Source organism: Monodon monoceros, unplaced genomic scaffold (assembly GCF_005190385.1).
Source record: "Monodon monoceros isolate NGI ecotype Baffin Bay Population unplaced genomic scaffold, NGI_Narwhal_1 Super_Scaffold_2, whole genome shotgun sequence".
NCBI classification, from domain to species: domain Eukaryota; kingdom Metazoa; phylum Chordata; class Mammalia; order Artiodactyla; family Monodontidae; genus Monodon; species Monodon monoceros.
Genome location: NW_021703776.1, coordinates 15,498,781 through 15,520,579, shown reverse-complemented (window position 1 = coordinate 15,520,579; position 21,799 = coordinate 15,498,781). Strand labels below are relative to the sequence as shown.

Sequence of the window (21,799 nt, the reverse complement as noted above, 5' to 3'; positions counted from 1 at the left end):
GCTTCAACTGTTAGCAACTTTAGAGAAGGGAACGGGGGCAGATAGCCGTCAGCTCTGCCTGGGTCTATGCAGCTTGTCACGACAAAGCAAAAAGGGAGACCATATGCACAGAGCTTTTCTCTCTAGCTGGGAGCCTCATACAGCTCAACCATCCCCCGGGCAACCTCCCGCTGGAGGACGCCTTCTAGAGCGCGCGTGTTTACACTTTTCCTGGACCGGGGGGACGGGGACCGTAGCTCGCGGACTCTGGGGGATTCCAAACCGTTACTCCGCCCGCCGAGGTGGGGCCAGCCCAACGGCCGAGCCTGCGCAGTGTGCCTGGCAGGCTCCAGGGTCCCGGCGCACTACAAGTCCCAGAAGGCAATGCTCCGCGGGGCCGGCAGCCGCCTTACCTGCTGCGAGCTTAGTCCTATGGATACTACCGGCTTTCCCCCTCCCCCGTTCCCGTCGATCTCCTCTCCACAGTTAAAGGCTACTTCCTTGGGAAGCACATTTAGAGGAAGCCTTAGCAGCCTCCACATTGAAACTCTCCGCGTACTCGTTCGTTCTTTCTCTGCTCGAATTATGCCTGACTCCCTCACCGGAGTCGGCTAGCGTACGAGAGACAAGGAAGCCTTTGGAGGCCACAACCCGGGAAACCTGGTTGCACTTCCGCCTCCCAGGCTCCGGAAGGTATCGCGCACGCGCTCCCTGCGACTCCGGCGCGGTTGACTTCCGCTCCCACTGTGCCCTGCGAGCCGAATCATGGATCACACTGGTAAGGAGGCGGAGGCAGTGGGGGTCCTGGTTCCATGCCCCCTGGCCGGCCTGGGACTGGTCGCCCAGCGAGCATAGAGGGTTTCCGCTCGCCCTACACCATTGGGGTGTGGCGGCGAGAAAGAGATCTCACAGACCCCTCCGCGTGTCCGACCAGGGCCTGCTACTTCCTGGCCTACCCTCCGGTGTGGTACCTACAGCCTCGGTGCCGGCAACAGCCGTTCCTTCTCTGCTTCTGCCGGTCTCCGAGCAGGGACGGCGGGCGGCGCGGGCTTCGCGGGGAGGAGAGAGCGCCGGCTCTTTTTCCCCTCATTTTGGGCGCTCTGCCCTACGTTATGGGGACTGGCGGGTAGATTCCAGTCTCGGAGTCGGGGAAGCCTCATTACGCTGGGAGTCGATGCGCGAGAGTGGGTTGGAGACTTCCTGCTGTCTCAGTCAGCTTTGGGCGGGTGCTGCGGTGGTCATCGCCTGTCGTTTTTGTCTCTCCGGTCTTTCATGGATTAGAGGTGGGAGAAGGGAGTCAGATATGGTTTTCGGAATCATACCGGGAGCAGCTTTTCTGCTTAAGCCCAAAGCATGCCCCGCGCTTCGGCTGTGGTCCTTAACCATCAATCTTGAGCTTAAAATCAAGATAGTCTCATTCCTTTCTCCAAGTAAGAATGGCTTCACTCTTTGTTACGTGTTTTTTGGCTTTTGCTTTCTTGTGGTTTTTGGATATTGAATGAGTGTATTTGGAGTTAGATACTGCTCCGTTCAGTTATATCAGCCATATTACAAGTAGGGGGAAAAAGGCTTTTTCCAGTATTAAGTATTGTTTAGGATTCCTCATATATATATGAAATCAACTGTCTACTTAATTTCATATATATATGTATACACATATATATAAATGTTATGTGTGTATGTATACACACATATAGATACATATACAAACTCTTTTAGGCTTGGAAATGGAATGGTAAAGAAGACGGACTGAGTCCCTCTCCACTTGGAGGTTACATTCTATTGGAAAAGACAATAAACAAGTTTTTAAAAAATACTTAAATGTTTACAGATTATGATGAGTGCTTTGAAGAGGGTAAACGGGTGCTCTGGTAAAGACTATTAGGAGGAAGCTTCAGAGAGGGTGGTCAGGGAAGGTCTTTCTGGAAAAGTAACATTTGTAAGCTGAGATCTGATGGATGAGAGGAATCCAGCGTGGAATAAATCACGAGGAAAGCGTTTAGAGCAACTACAAAGACTGAGGGAGGAAAGTTTAGAGAAGACCAGTCAGCTGCACCTAGTTAACTAGAGGGAAAGAACCGGAAGATGGGATTGGAAAGGAAGGCATGAGTCAGGTCGTGCAAGACTTTGAAGTCCATGGTAAAGATCTGAATGTTATTTTAAGTGCAATATGAAGCCATTGAACAGAAGTAGAGGAGGAACATAATCTCTTTTTGAAAACATAATAGGTTTTATGGAGAATGGTGTAAGAGAAGGCAAGAATAATAGAAGAAAACTTAGGAGGTGATTGCAATAGATCAGAAGGGAAGCTTGGCTTAGTGAAGGTGGCTGGTTTAGTGAAAAAGGGAGTGGGCAGATTCAGTGAATCTTTTGGTGATAGAACTCAAACAGGCACTGGTGGATTGGTTTGGAAGCATGTGAGAGAAAGGAAAGGTGCCTAGGGTTCTAGTTTGAGTGGTGTCCATTACTGGAAGACTTGGGAGAAAAACACTTTTTTTTAAGGAGCAGAGGTGAGAAATGGGAATTTGGGAACAAGATTTTGGACTGCTCAGTAAGAGATGTGTGTTGAGATATACAAGGGGAGATGTCAAGTGGAGATCAGAGGGAAGTTTGATTGGGACTTAGTACCACAAATCACTTAAGGCAGAAGAGAAGAGGGCCTAGAGCCAGGCTCTAAGGAACTCTAGTGTTTGGAAATTTTATAGAATTGAAAATCTGGGATCTTGGTGTTAGGGTAGCAAACATGCCACGTTAGCAAATGTTTTTCATTTGAGCATCTTACTGGAATTTTGGGAGTCAAGCAGCTTCCACAGTTTAGAGAATGTTATGTTAGGAAATTGTAATGTGGGTGGGTGTGTATCTCCATATTTATTATCCTAGTTCTCTAAGTTTGCGTAAGTAAAAGTCATCTGAACATGAAAATACTCACTAATGAACTGACCACTTAAAAAATTAGTTCCTGCTCAGATATCCCTGCTTAACACCAGCTTCTTTTTTGTTCTTTTAGTTAATTTCATTATACGGCAGTGTCCTTAGTGTTTCATATCAGGAAATGGTATAAAATGCTGTACATTGTGATTACAAAAGATTCCGATTTTCATAAAATTCATAAATGTGAATTCGGTAATTATTTGAATCACAAATAAAATCATTGGCAAGTGAGGAAATGCCAGTTAGCCAGTGAATTGAAGACATTATGACAGGATAGGCATCTCAAAAGGATGTTTCTAATATCAAAGGATTAATAGAGGCCCTTGGGGAAATTGATGAAACCCTCTAATGTTATGCAAAAATGACTGGTTTTGTAATCTTGCTGAAAAAGTCAGTCATAAAATAAAGGCTATCCTGTGGTGTTTTTATAATAGAATTTTGCTGGAAAAATTACTCCAGGAAACTCCTACTTAACACTTGATTCGTTCTTTGGCTATTCTAAGAATTAGCACTTAGTTGTAACTATAACCTAAATTTTGTAAAAATATTTCTTGGTTCCTTTAATTCAAGATAAAATTCTACACAAATCTTTTAAAAACCTATATAATATAATATAAAAGTATTATGCCTTTTTAAAGTGGATTTCACTTTATATGGCCAGTTCTATCCTTAATTCTCACTTCGTGTAATATCCAAAGACTTTTGTTGTTAGGGCTTTATGTTTGTAGTTGTCTTTTCAGAAGGAAATTATGCTGTATGTTCTGATTCTTAATAAAACCCCCAAAACCCTAAGACAAACCCAGAGTGATGTCACTATTAACCGCTGTACTTTGCTTATGAACTTGCAGGCTGAGGCAGGCTGCAAGGTGTTAGAGGGCAGCAGGCTCTGGAAAGCCATAATAGGCTAAACAAGCCACAGTAGTGACCACAGGTGTCCAGGGTGGTGTGAAAAGGACTTGTAGTGATGAAATGTTGGTATTTTGATCATTCATCAAGGTGAAACCGTTAAGAGTCCTTTTACTATCTGAAGGACAGCACTGAACTGTCTACAACAACTTGCTTTTTTTAGTTCAGTGGAAAATCAGGAATATACCTATTGAGCAAAAAAAAAAAAAATTCGTTCTGTCTTATCTGTTTTTGCTATTACATCGCTTGTCGGTATTTTTACATAAATAAGCAACTAGAGTGGAAGCAGATGAAATACATTATTCAAATTGTTAATACATTTTGTGAAGTGTTGAGAGTTGATCAAGTTGGATTTATCCTAACTTTAACTATTCATGTAATCCCTTTTCCATGAATTGTCTTTTTTGAGGGTTAGCTATTATGAAAGTAATAATAGAAAGTAGACTGAAAGATATTTAAATTAATAATTAAGGACCGATTTTGAATTTTGTTCTATCCTTCAGAAAGAGTGCAAATCGATGTGAGTTCAACATGTGTCTGTAATTCTAGTACCCTTGGAGATCATTAGTACTAATTAGGATAACTACTTCCAAATTTGGCTTTACTGAATTTAATGTGGACAGTTTGGCTATCACTCTGGATTGTACTGTCTAATGCAGTGACAATTACACAGCCTTGTTCACTAATTGTCATGTTTAAAACATTACTATTTAAAAAAATTATTTGCGTTTCCTATTTTAGGGCATTTCCCTTTTTGTCTTTAGTAGGTAAAGGTAAATATTTTCTGGATTGTAATATCTTGTCATGGACTTGAAGAAAAGGTGGCTTTTAACCTTCAAATAGAGTCAGTTCTATGAAATAATGCTCCTGTTACTCATGGGATATGAGTGAATTTAATTCATAAGCTAGTAACAGGCAGGGATGTAGAAAGTTTCAGTTATTTAGGCCAAGTACAGAAAACTTGCATTCTCCTCAACTATAATTTTCCATTACAGTGCTGACCAAGAATAACACAGTCACATGTGTACATCTAGAAATGTTATAGCACAAGTACATTAGTGCGTGTTTTTACTACTAAAGGGTGCAATAATTTTTACTATATTCCTGAATGCTTTTTAGAAAAACAACTTTACACTTAAGAGAATAATCACGTCCCTAAAACTAACTTCATTTTCAATGCATTATTTATTTAATTTTACCATTGTCGGTGTTAGTTTTGTGTTTCCAGTATTATTGATTGTCCTGATATCGATGCAGATTACTAAATTTACTGAGTGCCTACTTTGCATACTTGATGGAGACAGTGATGGTTTTCTTTCTTTTTGTTCTTCTTCCTTTACTTTTCTTTTTCTTTTTTTAAAAAACCTCTTATAGTTCCAAGACAGAGGTTCTTATCTTAGGCTCATGAAGGGTTTTACGTTTCTGTAAATCCCTCTGGAAAAATGCAAAATTTTTTTGTCCATTTTTTTAGGGAGAAGTTCTGTAACTTTTGTCAACTCTTTAAAGGTTCCATATCTCAAAAAGCATTGCTTTAAGGGTTTGTCCAAAATAGAGAAAATTAGTACTTGAACTTATATAGCATAGTATTTAAAATCAGAAACCAGATATTCAGCCCTTGATAATAATGTTGGGTATGTTGCTTTAATACCTGTGGCAGAATAATCTTCAAAAAGAAAAACTAAAAGAAATTGCAACTTTTTTTCTAACATAGACAATGAGTTACAAGGCACTAATAGTTCTGGATCATTGGGTGGTCTTGATGTTCGAAGACGAATTCCTATAAAGCTCATCTCCAAACAAGGGAACAAAGCCAAAGCCTCACCTCGAACTCCAAGGACTATAAACAGGATGCCTGCAAAGGCTCCAGCTGGTGATGAAGGTAATTTGTTTAAACTAATAGGTCCAAAAGTCTTTCTTTTATATCTGATTCCACCAAATAAGCCATGTGATTTTATTTACCTTTAGTCACCTCTTTTTTTATCTTTTATACTCTCTTCCTTCTTCAGTCTTTGACTTCTCATTTTGGCATATTTTACTTTTCTCTCCCTTTATAAATATTTTTGGTTTATTTTCTTGTTGAAAGTAACACTGCCTATTGTTTACAAAAAATCTAAACAGTATTGCAGAAAACATAAAAGTAAAATTGTCCCTCTCCCCCCATAATTATTCTCTTCCCAAATAATCCCTGGTATGACTTTTTCATAGTTACTTTATAACTGCCCTTTTTTCATGCAAGATGCATGTGAGATTTTGCCTTCTCAGTACATACAGTTGTTTCTCATTTAAGAGAATAGGTTTAGGTATTTCACTTACGGACATAGCATAATTTATTTAACAATTTTTCTAATTTTTTGCTGTTAAAAACAATTTTGTAGTAAACATCCTTGTATATGTACCTTAGTATGTATATTTTGTAGAATTTAAACTTTGCATGAATTTGGGCATCTTAGAACTTGGTGAATTTTAGAATTTGTACATTTTAGAATTTGACAGATGTTGCCAAATGGCCCTTTAAAAACAGTACATCACTTTATACTCCCACACCAATATTGGTACTATTAACCTTTACAAATTTTTGTTCTGATACACATTTCTTTAATTACGAGTGGGGTTGTATATCTTTTCATAGTACTGGTCATTTCTTTTGCCTAGGATCTACCTGTTCATTTCCTTTTCCCATTTTTTTTTTCTGTTGTCTTTCTCTTGATTTTTATGAGTTCTTTCTTTGTAAATTAATACAATTGTCATATATTGTATATATTCTCCATTTGTCTTTTGAGTTTTATATATAAAATTTTTATTGTAGAAGAGCTTGACGATTCTATGTAGTCAGATATCCAGTCTTTTCTAGTGTGACTTCTGGGTTTTTTGTCATTGTTAGAAAGGCCTTTCCCCATTTCATGAGTATAAAACAGTTTTCCCATCTTACCCTTTAGTACAGGGTCAGCAAACTATGGCCTATTGGCCAAATCCAGTCCTGTTTTTTTGTAAATAAACTTTTATTGGGACACACATCCATGCCCGTGGCTGCTTTTTTTTTTCTGTACGCGGACCTCTCACTGTTGTGGCCTCTCCCGTTGCGGAGCACAGGCTCCGGACGCACAGGCTCAGTGGCCATGGCTCACGGGCCCAGCGGCTCCACGGCATGTGGGATCTTCCTGGACCGGGGCACGAACCCGTGTCCCCTGCATCGGCAGGCGGACTCTTAACCACTGCGCCACCAGGGAAGCCCCTCGTGGCTGCTTTTCACACTATATTGGCATAGTTGAGTAATTTCAGGTATGGCCTACAGAGCCTAAAATATTTACTTAACTGGCCTTTAAGCAGAAAAAGTTTGCTGACCCCTGCTTTGGAACTTTTAAAGATATGTATTTGGTTATTAAAACAAAAAGGGGGTATGGGCTTGAAGTGGAAGGGAATGAAGAGATAACTGAGAGGGAAAGGATAGAAAGGGGATTTTAGCTTTTTTGCATTGTTTTACTGTTACACAAGAATTTATTTATATATTACTGTGTAGTTTTAAAAAAGTATTTAAAAACCGAAAAGGCCAAAGCGGGGGTACACTAGGTTATTGATAGAGCAGCAGCAGCTGGTATGTTATCTATACAAATATATATATAGCTTAATGATGGGAGTACAAGTTGAACTACTGAAAAATGATAATGTGCTCCTAACTTGCTTGGCTGTTGTTCTGCTCAATAATTTTTTGAATTTTAGATAAGTAGAAAAGTTAACTTTCCTTATTTTCAGTTTTAGATGACAGCAGCTTTTATAAGGTATAAATGGACCATATAAGAACCTAGGGTCACTCAGATGTAACTTATAAGAACTCTACATTTGTGTTGGAGGTAATTAGATAGCAGTACACTGGTATGTATGTCTGTATCAGGTTCAGAAAATTCTTGCATCTATGCGTGTGTGTCTGTCTCCGTTTGTGTCCGTGTGTCTGTATGCAGATGCTGTAATGTAGCCATGTGGGTAAAGTTAAGACTTATGTGCTTTGGCTACTCTGTTTACCAGTTCTAGGGCCAAAAGAGTCGTGAGAAGGCTGGCACCTTGGAGGGATAGATTTGTCTTCTCAGCTTTACTTTAGGTAATTGGATTCTACCTAGAATCCCCATAAGACTGTTTGCTGGTTTTCTTTTCTTTTGTATGAGATGAGAAGAGTGCCATCAACTTTTTAATTAGGTCAGAGAAATTGAAATTGAGCCCATTTGTTCTTCATATTGTTTTAAGTTTATTGATATTGATATATGCAGTGTAGGGGAGGATACTTGTAAGTAGATATGATATAAATTCTGCTGTTTGCGTGATTAACCAGGGAGAGGTTTCAATGGAAAGGATGAAGTATGAATATGTTGGATGTTTCTAAAATCAGGCTCAGTTTAAAGCTGAAGAAGAGGATACCTAATTTACTAAGTCGTAAGAAGAAAGTCTGCAGAATTCTTTATGTTTTCACTAATCCTTTGGCAATAATATCAGTTTCTTACAGCATAATACCACTTTTATAGATAGATAAGAATAAATGGTGATAAGTATCTTTTATTTTTGTAATAATCATGATGATAATTAGTAGTTTTATACTAGAAATAGTTTGGTGAATTAATAAGAGCACTTGAATGGGAGTGAAGAGTTCTGAGATCTTTTCCTAGCTCTGCCACTGATCTTCTCTGTGTTGAGTTATTATGATCTCCAGTACTGCAATATTCTCAGTCATGAGAGTTGGACTACATGATTTCCAAGATCATTTCTAGATGGTGCTTTAAACTAGACTTGATTATCTTGTTCTTAGAAGAGCTTTGAAAGGTGTCAGTGAATAGGTCTATTTGGCCATGTACATGTACTTCCAAAATGAAATTGAGATGTGAAAAGTTAATAGGTAACACTTTCTTCTCTCAGAAGGATTTGATTATAATGAAGAAGAACGGTATGACTGTAAAGGGGGCGAACTGTTTGGAAATCAGCGAAGATTTCCTGGACACCTTTTTTGGGACTTTCAGGTATAACTAAAAATAAAAAATTTTATTAGAACAATAAAATATTTTAAATACTGTATTAGAACAATTCAGACTATGTAAAGAATGGTATGAACTTTTATTATAGTTATATCTTTCAGTACTCACAAATCATTTGTTTATTAATGCCCTATTTCACTGTTTCCAAAAATAATCTGAAGTAATTTTTAGTAAAGTCAAGTAAAATCAATAACCATTAACACTGCTTAAGAGAATAAACCCCCAAGACTGATGGTGGCTCAACTAATGTGGCACATGTGGGGATTATACCAAGAAACCTTCATTTCTAATTGTTTTAATAACTTTTATAAAATACTAACCAATTCATTGTGTAAATTATGGACGTAAGTTTTAGAAATGCTTAAGGAAAATTTAATTATATCATTTCAACAGATAAACATCTTAGGTGAAAAGGATGATACACCAGTTCATTTCTGTGACAAATGTGGATTGCCTATTAAAATCTATGGGCGAATGGTAAGTATAAATTAAATTCTGTTTTTGTAAATTACATATTCGTGTAGAGGTAGGAATCTGAAATTTAAGTAGATAGATTTATTACTGTTTAGTGATTAAATTTATAACATTTTAAATAAGTATAAAATAGCTAGGGGAAATTTGGGAATAATATTCATTTAATAGAATTATCTTGATAAATTCTTTAATTGCTTGTAAAAATATTAATTACAGAAACTAATTCTGAAAACTAAATAATTTCCTTGGACTGTTTGATACCTGTTAGTTTACATTAATTCTAGTTTATTAGGGAAAAATTTTTATTTTTTCCCTTGTTAACAGAATAAAATCAGTTATTCGTTTCTGAAGGCTATAATTTTTAATATAAAACTGAATTAATAGAGATTATTTATGATTTCTGAGAATTGAATTCTAAACGTTAAAAAAAAATGCAGCCCTAACTGTAATTTAATAGTAATTTTGACGTATAAAAAGATAGTTTTAGGGCTTCCCTGGTGGCGCAGTGTTTGAGAGTCCGCCTGCTGATGCAGGGGACGCGGGTTCGTGCCCCGGTCCGGGAGGATCCCACCTGTGACGGAGCTTATGGGCCTGTGAGCCATGGCCACTGAGCCTGCGCATCCGGAGCCTGTGCTCCGCAACGGGAGAGGCCACAACAGTGAGAGGCCCGCATAGCACAAAAAAAAAAAGATAGTTTTACATTTTTGTTGGAAAAAAATTTGAATTCAGTGATACATCTGTGATGGTGGAGGGTGTGGATTATGCACTGTTGCTTTGCTATATAACACAGCTAAATAATGGTAATGGCCTGTGAGTTTTAAAATGGTATAACATCATTTTACTGTGTCCTTCTGATTTATTTTTAAATATTTGTAAGTGTATTAAGACTACCAGGGAAGAAGGCTACTTATATTACATTAGAAGATATTTGTTCTTTTCCTGCCTAGGAATACTTTCAGGAGATACAGGATTAGATAAAACATTATGCAGTATTCTTCAGGAGCTTTTAACCTGTAGGGACCATGAATGTGTAAGCAAATATGCATGTATATGTTTTTTGAGGAAAGGGCCAAAGTTTTCATCACATTCTCACAAAGAGCTTTGTGACTGAAAAAGGTTAACTGTTGCTTTTATGTAATTGGTACTTAATAAATGTTCATTTTAACCAAACAGTTCTCAAGTGCCTTCTATATCTAGGTCACTGTGCTTACTGTGTTTTTTTTTTTATGGAAGTATTTTAATTTGTTCCAGTATGCTTAACTGTAATATGTCTCTGTTCACAGATTCCATGCAAGCATGTTTTTTGCTATGACTGTGCTATTTTACACGAAAAAAAGGGAGATAAGATGTGTCCAGGGTAAGATCATCATTAAATTTTTAAATAATGAAGTTTGTGGTATAATGATTTATAATCTAGGTTAAAGGTCAGGGTGTGCTATAGACCGGTGGCCGGATATCAAATATGTAGACATGGCTCGTGTTTCTCTGTGAGCCTAGAGTTGGCCTTAGCCTTCTCCTTAAGATAGGGCTAATTAGCTATTATCAGTCAATTCAAATTGGCCAAAATACGAGTATATTTGCCATCAAAAGTTAGTGCTATATAAACCCAAAATAGTTATTTTCTTGTTTTAATGGGATGCTAGAGAGGTAGTATCACGTAGTGATCGAGAGCAAAGACTCTTGAATTAGAATTCCTGTATTCAAATCTCTATTCTCTTATTTATTAGCTGTGTGACATAGGTGATTTCTTCATCTGTAAAATAGAGCTAATAATAGTATTTACCTCCCTGGGTTATTATTAGAAGTAAATGAGTTAATACATATATAGTATGTAGCATATAGCAAGTACTATGTAAGTATAAACTCTTATTTATTACCTTCAAATCTGATTATTATGTCTTGAGTATATCTTAGAACACCATCATGTTCTAAGATAGACTCAGACAAGTTATGACAATCTAGAGTGTTGGTTGATAGTGATCTATTTGGCGATGGTCTTGAAGGATCCAGAATAAACTATGAATTTTTATATCAATTTAGAACCCCTGATAGAAGGTTTGAGGAAAGCTTTGAGAGAAACTTCTTTGGAACAACTGTAGGCTTCCTAGATTCCTTATAACCTGTCAGAACCTATCCCAAGGGTTGTAGTATTAGTTGATAGCAAAGCTATGGACAGTTGTAAGGGATAATTTTCTTTTATGGTGTAGGAAGATTGGCATCACTGAGAGAGAATGGATGATTCATTGACAAACCAGTGCCAACTAATTCTCTTGGCATGTTTTTAATAACCCTTTAAAGTCACAGATTATAAAATTTATAGTGTGAGTTTAAAGAGTATTTCCTTCCTAGAATTATAATTCAGAAGAGTTATGAAATTAAAAGTGCATATTCACTGTTTGCCTTATTTTTTGTAATGCCTGGTTTTCCAACACGGTGTACATCCACTATATAATAAATTTGATTGCCTCATTGGGATAAGGGATTTTGGATGTTGTACAACACCATGTAGAGGACATCAAAAGATTTTCTCTTTTATGTAAGTGTTCTAATGTTAATATTTAAAAGGGAATTTAGTTTTCAGGGTGTTCAGTGTAACTTCAGTAAGCATCTCACTGGTTGGCCCTTAGGTATATTAGAGCATAAACCTATTTGTATTAACAGACCCAGGTTAGAAAGTGAAGAAATGGCAATCCAAATTAATGTAAATACTATATACTAATGCTTAAGCATCACCCAAAAGAAGTGCCTCACATCCCGTTACTGTGGAGATATTTCAGAGCTTACAGCAAGTTAGAAGCAAAAAATAAGTGTGCCAAATGGCCACTAAAGGGATGCCTCCTAGTATCAAGAAGGAGTACCAGCCTTCAGTGAGGAAGGAAAAACAGACACCACTCAAAATCAAGAATATAGAGCCATGTAATATAGTGTCATATGACCTGACACACATATTCAATGATAACAGCTTATACATGTATAGTGCTTAACTAGTCATTAAGTCCTGTCATTTTCACTGTTTCGTTGATGTTACAGATACTCTTTTAAGTAGGGCGAAGTAGATACAAAAACATTGTGAGTTAGGTTAGATGTTTGAACCCCATTTTACACCCATTTTACAAATAAAGAAACAAAGTTTAAATGACTTCACCGAGATCTCAGAGCCAGTAGTAGATCCCAGTTCCAATTCCTAGTTCGGTCCTCTTTCCGCTATTTCAAGAAGACTCTAAAGGCAAGAGTGGATTAAATATAATGAGTGAAGAATAGTTACAATTTGACCCTGACTCATTAAGAAAATACTGAGTTAAATTTAGTGGTTATAATTTAGAGAAGCAGGAGTGTATAATACTTTGTAGTAGTAAATTTGTCTGACAGTTCAGAAAGACCCCTTGAAGGGACTCTTGGTGTTCAGGGTTTGAATTTAATTTGTTTATGTTGTTTAATGTTAAGAACCTTGATGATTAGGATGATCCTATTTATTTTTGTAGTTCTTACAGTTCTTCCACTTGGTGTCTTCCACTTAGTATTATTTGCGCAGGAAATAATACTCAATAAATACGGTACAAGTTTGAATTCCATGATTGTGACAGATCCTTTGGTTTGCCCTTCCTGGATTTTTCTTTGCAACTGGATGCAAAGCATAGAATTGTTTGAGAAAATCAGATAAATTCTAGGTCTTGGGAAGAAGAGGTCTTTTCTTAAAACATACTCTGTTTGATAAACTTTGAATTTTTTTCTTAAACGTTCTGATGTTGAAAGAAATGCTGTTGCTTAATAGGGAGCAGACCACAAAGTGGAAAAGATTAAAGGTTCACTTGCAGTAACTATAACTTTTAATTGTGAACTTCTGTAGTATTTTCCATAACAAAATGTAAAACTAGTCATATCTTTGAAATTAAGTGCATTATTTTCATAGTCTGTTTTTAGTAAATCAAACTTTTTTCCCCTTCTAATTTAGCTGTAGTGATCCTGTGCAGCGAATTGAGCAGTGTACACGAGGTTCTCTCTTCATGTGTAGCATTGTTCAAGGGTGCAAGAGAACCTACTTGTCCCAGAGAGACTTACAGGCTCATATCAACCACCGCCATATGAGAGCTGGAAAACCTGTTACCCGTGCTTCACTTGAAAATGTTCATCCTCCTATTGCCCCACCACCGGCTGAAATCCCAGATCGTTTTATAATGCCGCCAGACAAGCACCATATGAGCCATATTCCGCCAAAGCAGCACATCATGATGCCACCACCTCCTTTGCAACATGTGCCCCACGAGCACTATAATCAGCCACATGAGGATATTCGTGCTCCTCCAGCAGAATTGTCCATGGCTCCACCTCCACCTCGCTCGGTCAGTCAGGAAACCTTTCGTATTTCAACAAGAAAACACAGCAATTTAATAACTGTCCCTATTCAGGATGACTCAAATTCAGGTGCTAGAGAACCACCACCTCCTGCCCCAGCACCTGCTCACCATCATCCTGAATATCAGGGTCAACCAGTGGTCTCGCACCCTCATCATATTATGCCTCCACAGCAACATTACGCACCACCCCCACCTCCTCCACCACCAATAAGCCATCCAATGCCACATCCTCCCCAGGCCGCAGGTACTCCTCACCTGGTGTATAGCCAAGCTCCACCTCCACCAATGACCTCTGCTCCACCACCAATCACCCCTCCCCCTGGACATATTATGGCCCAGATGCCACCTTATATGAATCATCCTCCTCCAGGACCTCCCCCCCCTCAACATGGTGGTCCACCTGTAACTGCACCCCCTCCTCACCATTATAATCCTAACTCTTTACCCCAGTTCACTGAAGATCAAGGAACTCTGAGCCCTCCATTTACACAGCCAGGGGGAATGAGTCCTGGTATATGGCCTGCACCGAGAGGGCCGCCTCCTCCTCCACGAATGCAGGGTCCGCCTTCTCAAACCCCACTTCCTGGACCACATCATCCAGATCAGACAAGATATAGACCGTATTACCAATGATAATAGTATTTTGAACTGAAGATATGATGAGGAAACAAACTTATGTATAGTCAATCTTTTAATTAAGCTTTGACTGTTTGGGGAAGGGAAAGCGCCTCTTACTGAGGTGGCTGTAAAACACTTAGGGTCTTGTCTCTTAAAATGGTTTTAAATCTTGACCTTAGGAGTGACTTCAAGTACTATACTGTAGTGCAGATAAGTGGCTCAGTTGAGCACAACTATATTTTAACAACTTTCTTCCCCTAGTGTGGTAAATTGACCCAGAGGTGACCATTTGTAAAAAATTTGAAAGAAGTTTTTCGTCGTTCCACTTTCAAAAGTATTGCTTTTGTTAAACCCAATGTTTAGTTTTTCTTGTGATACATTTTGTTAACCTGTGTAAAAGGATTAAATTTCAATATGGTTGTAAAAATGCTATTTTTATGTGAATTTAAGTGCAGCCACATAGTGTTTTTTAAACCATATGTTTTACCACTAATTTCCCAAAGTTATAATAAAATCCTAAAAGTAAAAATCTACTAGAATTTACTGCAAGGCAGACTGTTAAATGGTAGAAAATGATTTCACATGTTAGGCACTGAAATTTTGAGGTATATTAGGTGTATAATGCACTTGACTTGGATGCCTTTTCATTTGTAGGCAGCCTCAGGAACACCAAAATACATTGGAATTCCAGTACTAAGAAATATTTATGTTTGTAATATTGAAAGGCAGTGTTCGTTACTTGGAAAGTTATGGCCAAAGTAATCAACTCTGTAGGCTCCAAGCTGTTGGGGATGCTGGCACCCGTTAATGCTTTTTAACTGAATGGTTGGAATCACGTGATGCACCACACTGATTAATCTTAAGTAACGTTATTTTATAGAACTGTTTAAATGGTGTGCTTTAGATGAAGTGTATTCCTCTCTACTCATTGTCTTAAACTAAATATTTAGGGCTGAATAGGCTTTATGTAATTCCTCATTTCTTGGTAGAATTTGATCCCGTGCTTAAGTGGGTTCTTGTTTATTGGGTTTTAAACTATAATTTGAATGCCATGGAGAAATTTGAATAATGTATTAATGAAGGACATTCTTGTAATCACATACTTGTGTTGCTCAGGTTTCATTACTGTGTGATAAGGTTTTTCCTCTAACTTGACATTTAAAAACTATTAATGATTTCCTGTTTCTTTTACTGGCTAAGCATCTAAAACGTGGAACGTTTTAGCTTGGAGTCAACAGTGAAGACTACCAGATGATTTTGTATTGGAGAAAAGAAAAGTAATCTAAATTGTGAATTTCAGTGCTTTATAAGGTGTCTTTGGAGTCAGCTTTTGCATTATAGGGGCTTCTTACAGTCCAGCTGAGATGACCACTTACAGTTTATACAGAACTCATATGTATAAATCAACACTCTTAGGATATTACTATATATCCTTTGAATAAACCCCTGTGAAGTACTTCCTCCCCCCTAAAATGGTGCATAACATATAAACATGAAATGTGTAGTATGCAGATGCCATTTATTAAATAGTTAGTAGTGTATAAATTTAGAACATTTCTTTTTGACAAAGGGTGAACTGATTGCTAATTTACCATTTAATTCTGTCAGGAACAGGCAAAACAACTTCTCATCTTGGATAATCAGATGCAAAGTTATCTATGAACTTAAAGCTGAAGTTAGAAATAATTATAAATGGCCCTTTCAACCGTGACCAGCTGAAAATAACGAATACACTTTTTTTTAAATGAAAGTACGTGATTTTTCACACCTAGCAATTTGAGAGTCCAGTTGTTAATGCAATATTTCTAGAGAGAAATTGTTATCAGAAGCATGGGAGTGAAATAGTATGAAATGGTGGTGAGTGCATCTATCATATTACTGTAGGTACTTGGACTGTGCAAACTTGATTCCTTTTCATGGCCCTATTTAGGAGCTGTTAAAATACTCTTGTTGAAAATCCAGTACCATTTTTTGGTTTCATGTAATAGGAAATAGCCGAATTCACTTTAAAGCTTCTCAACTATTTATGAAGAGCTCACCTGTTTTAATGAAATTCACTAGAATTGAATGTGGCATGAAACCACTTAGCCTATGTATTGGACAAAAAAAATTAATATCATGATAAAATTCCACATGTTAAGAGAATTCTTGTAGGCTTTTAAAAAATGATTTCTTTTTGGTTAGGTTTAAGAAATATGTGTTATGCAGGAAGGCAGATCAGATGAAATGTGTTGTAACAGACAATTTTTTAAAATGGTGTTAGACTTGAATTCATCCAGTTATTGTTTGAATGAGGGTGGGTGGGTAGAAGGATAACAAAATTACTGTTAGTGTTTCTTTCCTTAAGGAAAAAGATGTGAATCCCAGCCTTATTTCAGGGAAGACTTTGAAGCTATGATGGACATAAGTCTAAATTAAATGTATGTATATTTCATTATATTGCTCTTAAGACTACTGAGGTGGCAGTTTAATTCTTAAAAACAATAAAATGAAAGCATAAATACTATTTTGCCTAGATGAATTTTTACCTAATGATGACACATTTGGGAGAATGCAGAATTTTTCTTGTTCATACAGCTTTTACAGTTAAAATAGATTCACCTTTTTGGAGATTAAACCCAGCAAGTTGAACGTTAACATTTCTAAAGTGGTATGATTGTTCAGAGTATTCTATAGTATTTTGGGGAAATATCAGTTGCAAAGACTAAGAAACTACTTAATATCCATCTTGCCCTGTAAAAACCACTTGCTCAAGTTATCGTATAAATACTACCACTGAAATATAAATGCAAAAGATAATTTGACCATATTTTTAAACTCAAAATAGGTGACTTTACTGTATGAAGTATACAGAGCTGCTTTACGCTTTGTTCTTACTAACATACTGGAAGAGTATCTTTCATACATCTTTCTGGAAAAACTGTATAGACATATCATACAATTCTTGAAAAAGCGTTACAAGTACTTGGAAAAATCTCACAAGTACCTGAAACAAAAATAAACTTTTCTGACTATTAGATCAGCCATCAAATTGGTATATTGATGTTAATTGAGGTTTGACATAATCATACTATATTCTGGCTGAAGTGGATTTATTTTTCTTCACTGGTTTTTGTAACTGTAATCTGTTCAATTGTGGCCTAGACCAAGCCGACTTTTCTTATTACAATATATGCACAATCTAATAAAGCAATATTGGATATACTAGGTTTAAAGGGGAAAGAGAGGTAAGCCAGTTAAAATACTTGGTAATGATACTAATAAAAACATTTGAATTTTCAAACATGTTTTGATTCATGCCCCTTCAGTTTTCCATCTTTGAGGGGAAAAGTATTAAGGCAGAATTTTTAAAGCAGCATTTTAGTATCAAACTTTAATTTTCTCATCTCCCTTAGAATTTGAATTTTTAGGCATTACAGAATCACAGGATCTAAATGAACAATGGTGGGTCATGGGTTTAGCTCTAACACTTGAGTGGAACCATGTCTTTTTAAAAATCTGCCATTTTGAAATGTTAATCTATGTCCTGAGAATGTCTCATTGCTATTCCAAGTAGTTGTTAGCACCAACTTTCATATTGTATTTAAGCCCATTTCCTATTAATCTACCTTTAAAATTGTTCTCCCTTTGTCTTCCTTCAGATTGAAAAATCTTGCTCCCTTTATTTTTCTTCCTATGTGTTACTTTGAAAATCTTTAATTTTTTTGTTTTAAAATTTGCACTCATTTCCATTATACAAGCAATAAGTCTTTTGGGAGAAATATGTCATATTACAAATAGAGATCCCCTTGACCACTACCACAATTAACATTTCCCTTCCAGAGATAACTCATGTTATAACTTTGGTGTATGAATTGTTTTAGTTGCAGAGCTGACAACTAAGTAATAGGCTCCATCCTCCGGTTAAGCACCCTAATCCACGGTAAATGTAGTATTTCATGGCCTAAACTCAAATAGGTACTGAGCACCTACCATGTGAAATATAAATTCATTTATATGCTAGATGCCATTTTTTAAAAATTTTTATTTTATATTGGAGTATTGTTGATTAACAATGTTGTGTTAGTTTCGGGTGTACAGCAAAGTGATTCAGTTATACGTATATCTATTCATTTTCAAATTCTTTTCTCATTTAGGTTATTACAGAATGTTGAGCGGAGTTCCCTGTGCTATACAGTAGGTCCTTGTTGGTTATCTATTTTAAATATAGCAGTGTGTACGTGTCAGTCCCAAACTCCCAATCTGTCCTTCCCCCCACCCTTCCTCCCTGGTAACCAAAAGTTTGTTCTCTAAGTCTGAGTCTGTTTCTGGTTTGTAAATAAGTTCATTTGTATGAATTTTTTTTTAGATTCTGCATATAAGCAATATCATACGATATTTGGCTAGACACCATTCTAATCACTTTGGATGCACAAGTCTTTAGAGACAGATGACCATAAATTTCGTTAAATTGTGTAACATGTTAGAAGTGTGATAAAATCCTAGAGAATAAAGGGAAAGTAAGGATAATGGGGGTGTTGGTAGGCTTGCAGTTTTAAATAGAGCAGTCTGGGTAGAATTCATTGAAAAGATGACATTTGAGCAAAGATTTGAAGTAGGTGACAGTTAGCCACGTATATTATGTGGGGAAGAACTTTCCAAGCAGAGGACACAGTCTGTAAAGGCCTTAAAGAGGGGGTTGCACCTGGCATATTTGAGAAATAGCAAGGAGATTGGAATGGAATGCGTGAGTAGTAGGAGGTCAGAGAGGTAATGACAGTGGGAATGGGGAGATCACAGGCTTCCTAGGCCATTGTAAAGATTTTGACCTTACTCTGACGTGGAAAACCGTGGTGGGGTTCTGAGCAAAGGAGTGGAATGATCTGGTTCTTTTAAAAGGATTATTCTGGCTGTGTGTTGAGAACAGAAGAGGGAAGCAAAGATTGGAAGGCCAGTCAGAAGGCTGTTTTAATCATTTTCACAAGAGATGATGGTGGTGACATAAGTATCAAGAAGTGGGTGAGGGACTTTCCTGGTGGTCCAGTGGGTAAGACTTCACGCTCCCAATGCAGGGGGCCCAGGTTCGATCCCCGGTCGGGGAACTAGAACCCACATGCATGCCGCAACTAAGAGTTCACGTGCCACAACTAGGAGTCCGCATGCTGCAATTAAACCCCACATGCTGCGACCAAGTAGCCTGCATGCTGCAATGAAGATCCTGGATGCCACAACTAAAACCCAGTGTGGCATGCATAAATAAATAAATAATAAATATTTAAAAAAAGAAGTGGGTGACTTGTGGAAGGATGGAGATATATATATATATATATATATATATATATATATATAAAATAAAAATTTATGTAAATTAAGCACTTATATATGATGGACATGGGTATATAATTATGAGCCAACTAGATATGATCCCTGCTAATTAGGAGCTTACATTTCTAACTTACCCAGGAATTGTTCTTGATAGTAACCCCTGAATTTTCCTCGAAAGATTTTATTATGTTCTTTTTCAAAGTATAGCGGCCAGGGTGGGGAAAAACACTAAAAAATGTTTTACAAAAGTATACAGATATACAACCATAATGAGAGAAATAATTTATTTGATTCTGGAATTAATAATATATTTCCTAATAGCTTTTCTGGGTATATTTAATTGTGCAGTGCTAAATAAGTGACTTCGGAACAAATCTGCAGAATGCACCTATATCGTTCCTGAGTTTAGTCCTGCCTTGTGCTAGATCAGTTTTTAGATAGGTTTTTATTTCTTTTTTTTTAGGTTTTTATTTCTTTGAAGAGGTAGTATTTCCTAATGATTAAGAGCCTGGGCTCTGGAGTCAGACCATCTAGACTGAATTCTGGTTCTATACCTATAGAACTAGCAAGTATATATAACTTAGGCTAATTATTTATCCTCTTTGAGCCTTGATTTATTTTGCTTTTCTAAAAAATGAGGATAAACATAGTACCTATCTTAGGGGGGCTATTTAGAGAGTTAAGTGAGTTGATACTAGACATATTTAAAAGGTAGAGTCAATAGAATTTCCTAACAAAATTTTCAGCCTGAGCAGCTGGAAGGCTGGAGTTGGCATTAACTGAGGTGGAAAGGTGCTAGTAGAACAGATTAGGGGGAGAGGATCAGTAGATCAGTTTTAACATGTAAGTTGTCGAAATGAAGATGGCAGACAAATATGAAATATTCCTCTCTCTGCTCTTGTTTATGCAGTGTATGGTCCAGCTTGCATTTAAGACATTTCATTTACATTTCTAACTGGTAAGTCACTGTGTTTAAACAAGAATATGTATCAAATGCATAAATTAGCATTAGAAAATGATTTTGAAGATAAGCTGCTCAACATGTATGTATGAGCTCCAACCTTTCTTAATTTCAGTAATATATGTTTCTTCACAAGTGGTTCTGTCTCCCAGTTCATCACTGGATATCCTCTCCCCTTCAGTTTGCTCTGATTTGTGTAAGTTTTATTTTTTTGTAAGTTTTATTTATTTTTTTTATAAATTTATTTATTTTTGGCTGCGTTGGGTCTTCGTTGCTGCGTGCGGGCTTTCTCCTTTTGCGGTGAGCGGGGGCCACTCTTCGTTGCAGTGCGCGGGCTTCTCACTGTGGTGGCTTCTCTTGTTGCGGATCATGGGCTCTGGGCGCGCTGGCTTCAGTAGTTGTGGCAGACGGGCTCAGTAGTTGTGGCCCACGGGCTCTAGAGCGCAGCCTCTGTAGTTGTGGGGCACAGGCTTAGTTGATCCGTGGCATGTGGGATCTTCCCGGACCAGGGATCGAACCCGTGTCCCCTGCATTGGCAGACGGGTTCTTTACCACTGCACCACCAGGGAAGTCCCATAAGTTTTATTTTTATCTTCCAACGCAATCTCTTAGCCTCTTCCTAAATCAGGGCTCAGAGTCTTTGCCCTGGTCAGTTTCCAATATTTGCTCTGAGGCAGGCAAATAGAGGCCCAGCCCCATGCATGCCCCTTACCCAAAGCATATCCACCTTAGAGGCCTCAGAGAAAAAACATTTAAGGATGAGGATAAGTGAACCTCACTCAAGATGTTAAGGTTGAATGGATTGTGATGGGGGCACGGTAATTGGAGTGCTTCTTCCTGCTCTGTGACATTTTGGTTGGCAGGAAGAGGGTAGAGGGCACCTTTGCTTGTGAAGATGCAGACATCAGTGACAATTCTGTGCAAGGCTTTTGCCCCACCCCCAAGCCAAATGACCAATTAAATAGGCTCATGCTTTCAATTTGTACTGGAGCTCTTAACCTGAGATTCATAGGGCATCATATACAAAGGTATATGTGTATGTGTATTTTTTTCCCAAAGTCCATAGGGTACATGAGGCTCTCTAAGGTGTCCATGACTCAAAAAGTTTAAGACACGTTGCTATAAAGAGTGCTGACATTCTAGTCTTTAATTAAGAGTAGCTATGCAAATAAGCCTTTGTTTTATTTTTCTGTAATTGGTTTTAAGTCCAGTAGACAAGCCCTCTCAGTAAAGACATTAACAAAGGTTAGAAGGGT

The 21,799-nt window shown here is 37.5% G+C and overlaps 1 protein-coding gene across 2 annotated transcripts; it reads left to right on the top strand.

The window, feature by feature from the left end:
* Positions 1–263: 263 nt before the first annotated feature.
* CBLL1 (Cbl proto-oncogene like 1) lies at positions 264–16,784 on the top strand. 2 transcript variants are annotated; one of them, XM_029234462.1, is made up of 6 exons: positions 264–757; positions 5,528–5,695; positions 8,719–8,816; positions 9,225–9,308; positions 10,589–10,662; positions 13,258–16,784. In XM_029234462.1, the coding sequence occupies exons 1-6, from the start codon at positions 745–747 to the stop codon at positions 14,291–14,293; spliced, it is 1,473 nt and encodes a 490-aa protein (XP_029090295.1). In that variant the 5' UTR covers positions 264–744; the 3' UTR covers positions 14,294–16,784. The 2 variants fall into 2 exon arrangements, with proteins under 2 accessions (XP_029090295.1, XP_029090294.1); XM_029234461.1 differs by having other exon boundaries at positions 712–757; positions 8,716–8,816; positions 13,258–14,807.
* Positions 16,785–21,799: the final 5,015 nt, after the last annotated feature.

What these genes read in the sequence shown, in the direction of transcription:
- CBLL1 (XM_029234461.1), top strand. An exon ending in GGCTCCAGCTGGTGATGAAG is followed by an intron (nt 5,696 to 8,715) that starts GTAATTTGTTTA and finishes TTCTTCTCTCAG; the next exon opens with AAGGATTTGATTATAATGAA. An exon ending in TTAAAATCTATGGGCGAATG is followed by an intron (nt 9,309 to 10,588) that starts GTAAGTATAAAT and finishes CTCTGTTCACAG; the next exon opens with ATTCCATGCAAGCATGTTTT.